The sequence below is a fragment of the Bidens hawaiensis genome, unplaced genomic scaffold (assembly GCF_021521415.1).
Source record: "Bidens hawaiensis isolate Kalapana, Puna unplaced genomic scaffold, B.hawaiensis_p1.1 tig00026525_1, whole genome shotgun sequence".
NCBI classification, from domain to species: Eukaryota; Viridiplantae; Streptophyta; class Magnoliopsida; order Asterales; family Asteraceae; genus Bidens; species Bidens hawaiensis.
This window is the reverse complement of record NW_027494260.1, coordinates 7390-14295: the sequence shown is the minus strand read 5'-3', so window position 1 is coordinate 14295 and position 6906 is coordinate 7390. Positions and strand designations below refer to the sequence as shown.

The window sequence follows — 6906 nt, the reverse complement described above, 5'->3', positions numbered from 1 at the left end:
TAATGTATACGGGCTATTTTAATGTAAAGTTTATTCGCTATGGCTGGTATAGCGAATGAGAACAGTTTTGTGGCTCATTCGTTGGGGGATGCTTAACGAATGACGGTTAAAGTATAAGGGGCCATTCGCTAAAGATGTTTGGCGAATGTGGCTCATTCGCTATGCATGTATAGAGAACCATCTTCTATAAATACCCCTTGTAATCTATTCATTTATTAAAGTTCTTAGTTTATTGAAATCCTCTTGTTATGTTTTCAAAATCTACTCTCAGCACACACACCAACACATAGTTAAGTCTAATCAAGTATTCAGACGATCATATCAATTGACTAGATCAAATACTATAGGATCAGCATTGATTCTCAATGGCAACCCTAATATATATCAACCATAAAAAAAACAAAAAATAAAAAAAATCATCTCAGAGCTAAGTGAGACAAGGTTCATTTCAAAGTAATAAAAAATAAGATAAACAAAGCATGTTCATGATAAAAATCGAAAAGGATAATGTAAGGCCCCGAACCCCAGAAACCCTACAGTTGGTATTCATACAAAACACTTGTAAAAATATGTAAACATGAAAATAGTTGATTCCATTAAAATAACTAATTCAGAGTAAAATTCAACGGAAAACGTAAATAATAAAATAAGTTCCCAAAACCCGGGAATTTTGCCCAAAACCAACTTAATTATCTTTAATAAAAATTTTTAAAAGGAAATGTTTAATAATAAAGTCTTCAAATCCCGTATGCCCTTCACCGTCCAAGTAGCTTCGTGCACGTCCAAGCGATAAGGCATCCTCTTCCTAACCTGAAACTCACACTAACATGCACACAAAGTCAGCTTAAGCTGAGTGAGTTCAAGTTTCAAATAAGTAACAAAAGTCTTAATAATCATTCCAACGGTTTTAAAACTGTAAACAGAAATACATCAGTTAGGTCATCACATTTAATAAATAATGATCCTTACGTTATGAACATCTCTATACGTACATTCCTATATATAAAAAATATATATATATATATATATATATATATATATATATATATAACGTTCAATAATAACATTCAGGGTCGAGCAAACGTACAACCCAAACACGTAACATTCAACGCATGCAAACACAAAGTAGGCATACGCAACATTTAATAGTCGAGATGAGTACAACATTCGCCAAATATTGGCCATTCTATAATACATATATACATACACACATTCTTTAACATTCCAAGGCCTACTAATACTAGCAAACCTATGTAAAATCGTTTAAAACATTTCATCAAGCAAAATCGCTTAGGTGTGCATGCTAGCCCAAAACATAAAAAAGTTAAACAGGGCATCAAGAAATCACCTGACACGAGACACGGATTCACCACGAGCTAGAGAATCCCTAAGCAATCCCAAGACTCAAACACCTGCATGTTTACATTCAATCAATACTAATGACATCAAGGTGACTCGTTTATCCTACGAAACGTTCTAACGGGGTTCGGGTTACCTAAACCCTCGACCTCATCAAACTTAATCACAACAGCCCTCGAGGTCTCACATTCACCAAAACGACCCTTAGGTACTCCCGGGAATAAAGAATTCTCAATTTGCCCCCGGGAGCACTAGGTGACACTAACACGCGTGTTTAGGAGTCGTTTAGGCCGTTAACATCCAACTCAGCCCCGTGTGGACCCATTATGATAAAATCACAGCGAACAAGTTCAAACGACGCCACACGAGTCAAATGGGTCGGTAACCCGCAAGTACAACGCACCAACTATTCAATAAAAACAATTGCGCGTTGTACCGACCCGTAGGAGTAACCGACAACCAATTCAGCCCCTTAACTTATAAAATTGAATTTTGAACAGCCCGTACATCAAACCAAGTGTCCCCGAACTGAATTGGTCGTTAATCACTTCAACCCTCGCGTTAAACGCGCCAAACTACAATTCTAGACAACAGAACATAACAATCAAACTACAACTAGTTGATCAACTTAACGAACACCTATGAACATGATCTTTAAGTATGATATACGGGACATACCTAGGAAGATTGTGGTGCAAAAACCCACTTCGAACAGCCCCGACAAGAACACAATAGAACATCCACTGGTTAAGCCTAAAACGAACTTATCGATCATTAACGAGTAAAACGTGCAGATTTTAGCATGCGAAGATGGATTTAATTATATAGGATAACCTTTGAAATAAATTATTAAATTTTTACCAGACTTTAGTAAATTTCTTAGGTTTATAAAAATATTTTTATTATATTTTTCTAATGGATAAAAAATTCATAAAAATTCCTCCAACACAGCAAGGTACGTGCAGCTATTTCAGTGTGCAACAAAATGGTTTTATTTTTATAAAATTCAATACCGAACCAAATTAAATGATTCCATTTGGGTTTGGTTCCTAACTCAAAATACTAACTTCCATAAGTAGAACCAACCAATTTGGACATGTCGAAAAAGGGTTATGACGTCGGGAAGACAGACCAGAATCCGTCATCCCGCATCAGCTTTGACACTCGATTTTATAAATTCATAAAAACCATTCAAATCTCATCCAAATATTACGTATTATACCTTTCTGGAAACTAGACTCAATGTAGAACATCATGGAATCAAGAATTGATCAAAAACAATGGATTATCATCGCGTTACAGTCCCTACAATAAACGTATACGAATCTGTCAGCAAACTGTTATCATTAAAACTCAACCTTAACGACCAATAAGCGCGTTAATATGATCAATTAAGGTGTAAAAGACATGGGGAATCATAAAACTGACCTTGAATTGAAGTTTTATGGCATAAACCTGGCTGGAAAGAAGAAAAATCGAAGGGGATGAGGCTGCCAAAGCTTCGAACGGCTGAGTAGAGAGGCTAGGGTTTAGGTTTTATTTTTGTTTTATATAAATAAACATGTTACACCCTAGCCCTTCTAATTTAAGAGATATGGCAACTTGGAAGGAAAGATTAGATAACTTAACGTTCCGGGAAGATGATAGGGTCAACAAAATATGCCGGATAACTCTAGCGAAGTATACATACTTTACATGACTTAAATCCTTAAACTGGAAATTAACGGGCGTTACAGATAATAACTTAATCATCAAGTTCGTAACCATGAGCGCATCTCTCTAGCTGATTATCTATGAATTTTACATAAGAATCGACCTCCAGCTCTGAAAACTTCTTTTAGCTACGGTTAGAATGTTAAAATATACGGAGAAGATAACCTTTGGAATCACATTGTCATTTTCTTTACTTTTGTGTAAATCCAATGAAAATGACGCAGTGAGGTTTTGGGGTGTCACAGTCTAGTGATAACAATATTAGCAATAGATTCTAAGAGGCATGTTGGTCGATCATAATATAAGCTGAATTGTTCATTTTGATTGTATAGGTGGTCGATGGGGTGTGTTAGAACTTTAGTGGATTGGGTCGATGTGTAGTGTATATCTAATTAACCTCTTTCTAGTAAAATTGTACTAAATTTTGTAGGAATTCACTTGCACTATTTAGATTATGGCTGCTTTTTTTAAGCTATTGGATTTTAATTATCTCAACTTTCACGTATTGGCTGATATTATTCGTAACTCAAGAAATATTTATATATAGTCTATACTTTGAATGTATTTTACTCCATGAATGCTATACGCATTTTCTGCGTCATCAAAAAACTAACAGGGTTACTTTTCCATTAGTATGGGATTGTCGGAGAAAAACGCATTCATAGTTTGGAACATCTATAAACATATCCAGAGTTGGAATTAATCTCTGCCAATAGATTAAAGTTGATATTAATAAAATCCAATAACCCTTTTTGTCTTTTTATAAGTTCATAACCTAAGCAGTTAATGCGGAAAAATATCGCATATCGGTTAAGCACCGATATCCGAGATATCGGTTATCACCATAAGATATCGGTGGGATATCGGTAATTTTAATATCATGTGAAATTCATATATATATCAATTTAACACTAAAAATTCAGTGTAGTCTCCTAACATTAACATATTAACCTTTTGCAACTTGCAAAACACAAACAATCATAGCAAGTAAGAATTGGTTAAGACTTAAAAAAACTAACATTAAACACTAAAAGTTGATAATTAATACTTAAAACACTGATATCGAGAATATCGATGATTTATGGGTCAAATATCTGTCCAATATCGGTCAAATTCAGGTCAATATCGCTGATATTATCGGTACCGATATTCTAACCGATATTTTGACTGATATTTTACCAAGGGATCAATAACCGATATATCGGTGATATATCGGCGATATCGACTGCATAGTTCAGGACATGATTAAACGTTATTCATTCACAAGGTGAGGAGAAAATCCAAGTCTTTTTGGCAATATATGTTGGTTAATATAACGAACTATTAAATTTTGCCAGTCGGAAGGTGTAACCCAATACATGTGGTTGAAGGAAATAAGACGACTGATCAAAGAAAATAATTCATGTTTGAACAGGTTACTTAGCATATCTAAATAACACATCCAGTTTTCCTACTCCTTACAACCATTCGTATCTATGGACACTCGAATCTGAAAGCTCTCTTATTCTTTTATACTAGACTGACATTGTTTGATTCCAAACATGTACAATACAACCACATTTCTCCTTAGCTTTCATAGCCTTTATATCTTGACTTCCTAACCTCTTCACGGATGATGAGAAGTGCTGAAACAAACGCTTTATCAACATTTGGAGATAAAGACACAGAAAACTTCTCTTCTGCTTTCACAGTTTTCTGATGACTAACTTGAGTATGCAACTGCAACAAAACCGAGTGAAAATGGCACTCGTTGTTAGGGCTTTACGAAAATGATTGTTCAAAATATCATATGTTGAAATAACAAATAGCATGATGTTAGAAGTAGAGCAAAGATAATAAGAACATTATGTGATTAAGTTACATGCCTGGGCAAGAACTGTAACTTTGTCTTGACCAAATATTATGCATGTTCCATCCTTAAAGTTGTCATAAACTCTGTAATTAAATGTGCTTTCGGTCATATTAGAAGCCATGTAAACATCGTATCGTAGTGATTTGCGGCCTCTAGTCTTCTTTACAGTGAAAAGTTTGTGGTGCTCATGGTGATCTCCCTTATACGCTTGGCGTCTTCTATGCATGCTGATGTGCTGCAATTATGTGACAAGTTAGGATGGTAATAAATAGTTTTAATATTTTTGGCTAACTATTGATTATTTAATTTAAAGAAGTAATTTAATTTACGTTGTTGTGTTCGATGTATTAGTTTTTACTGTTTGTAAATTACATCTCTAATTATCATAAAATAACTTTCTATAAACCTACATCTAATGCCATAATAAAATCATCTCAAAATTTGGATTAACAAAAAACTATTAGCCTGACAAAAATCATCTCAAAAACAAGATTTATAAACCCAACAAAAAGGGGATATTTTTAAGGCAAAAGCAACCAAACCCAATCCAAAAAGACTGGACTGATCCATCCTGTATATGTCCGTTTTTCAGTATAAACCCACCTTGAAATATGATATCAAACACAACTAAACAAAGAAGTATCAACAACAGATAGATGTATGTATTTACTGAGAGATCTCTGATGGAAGACAGTCACACTAAACAATTATAAAAATGTAAATTTAATTAAATAGTCGGTAACATTCGTTGGAAATCCTCACAAATGAGACTACTGCGACAATTAAAGTTAGTGTGATTTTATATTCAAGTCTCCAATAAATAACGATACTCTCATTTGTATTCATTGATGCACGTTCTATTTTGTTTCGTAATTGTTTTACAGTAACCCATGGGGGCCACTGTCGTTGGTAACCGGCATACTGACGGATTACCAGCGGATATTTCTATACACCGTACTCCTTTACTTTGTTGTGAAAGGATGGATATTCATTCTTATGGAGGTTAGGAACAATTGATCGTTGGTTTTACATATTTCCTTGTAATAAATATTTTTTAGGAAAGATATATAGAAATTACTTTTGCAGTGAAAGAAATCACAGGTTGGTCTGTTTCATCCATCATAACACGAAATCCATTCTTCTTCTTCCTAGCTCGAAATATAACATTTCCATCGTCGTCACTGATTTTGAACTTGTCTTCCACCTCACGGTTCTTCTCAAACATTAACTGTATCGCACAGTTGGAACAATATTTCTGGTCTACAACTACAACCGGGTACTCAGGCTCCTTAAACACGCGATCAGGGGTTCCTTTTCGTGACATATCATCATCAGAAGAATAACACGGGCTAGCCGTCGACATTGGGCTAGACATTTTGATCCTTATGATAATTAGCCCAAGTAACTTACGATCAACACCACACGGGATGAATCTCAATGAACGTGATACCTAATCCTTTGGTTACAACAGGCACTAACTTCTAAGATGGACCACCATCCTTCTGATATAAGATGGTTATCAGAAATTGATCTGTGCGCCCTTTAAAACGGGTTTTCATCAATTCTTTTGGCTACCTTTAATCTGTGTTCCCTATTGACTCGATCAAACCAATATTTTGCACCATACATTCAATAAAAAAATATTACTGTTAGTTTTTACTTACTAAAAATGAATTATCTAGTCATGTGCGAAAACACTTTCATTGTAAAATATTAGTTAGTATAATAAATTTGATTTATGTTTAAAATGGTTGAATATATACATTTAATGCCATAAGTTAAATGTAAAACACTTCACGACAAATTGTAACGTTGATCGAAGCTGATAAGTGGTGCTAAAACACATTTCTAGAGAATGGTTAGATTGGAACATGTCGGATCAAACAAATTACTTTATAAATTCAAACTCCCATGACACGACAAATAATAGGTAACTAAATCACAATAGTAAATATTTCAACAGCGTTAAAAATCGGTCTAGC

General features: G+C 34.4%; 1 protein-coding gene across 1 annotated transcript; it reads right to left on the bottom strand.

Annotated features, from left to right (window-relative positions):
- Positions 1–4638: 4638 nt before the first annotated feature.
- Positions 4639–6612, bottom strand: LOC143573514 (protein LURP-one-related 15-like). Its single transcript, XM_077058373.1, has 3 exons — positions 6003–6612; positions 4938–5159; positions 4639–4791 (listed from the first exon to the last, which is right to left on the bottom strand). Exons 1-3 carry the CDS (start codon positions 6297–6299, stop codon positions 4639–4641), a joined length of 672 nt encoding a protein of 223 aa, XP_076914488.1. The 5' UTR covers positions 6300–6612.
- Between the last annotated feature and the right edge of the window lie 294 nt (positions 6613–6906).

What these genes read in the sequence shown, in the direction of transcription:
- LOC143573514 (XM_077058373.1), bottom strand. Translation starts at nt 6,299, where the DNA reads ATGTCTAGCCCAATGTCGACGGCTAGCCCGTGTTATTCTTCTGATGAT. An exon ending in TGATTTCTTTCACTGCAAAA is followed by an intron (nt 5,160 to 6,002) that starts GTAATTTCTATA and finishes ACATAATTGCAG; the next exon opens with CACATCAGCATGCATAGAAG. An exon ending in AAGTTACAGTTCTTGCCCAG is followed by an intron (nt 4,792 to 4,937) that starts GCATGTAACTTA and finishes GTTTTGTTGCAG; the next exon opens with TTGCATACTCAAGTTAGTCA.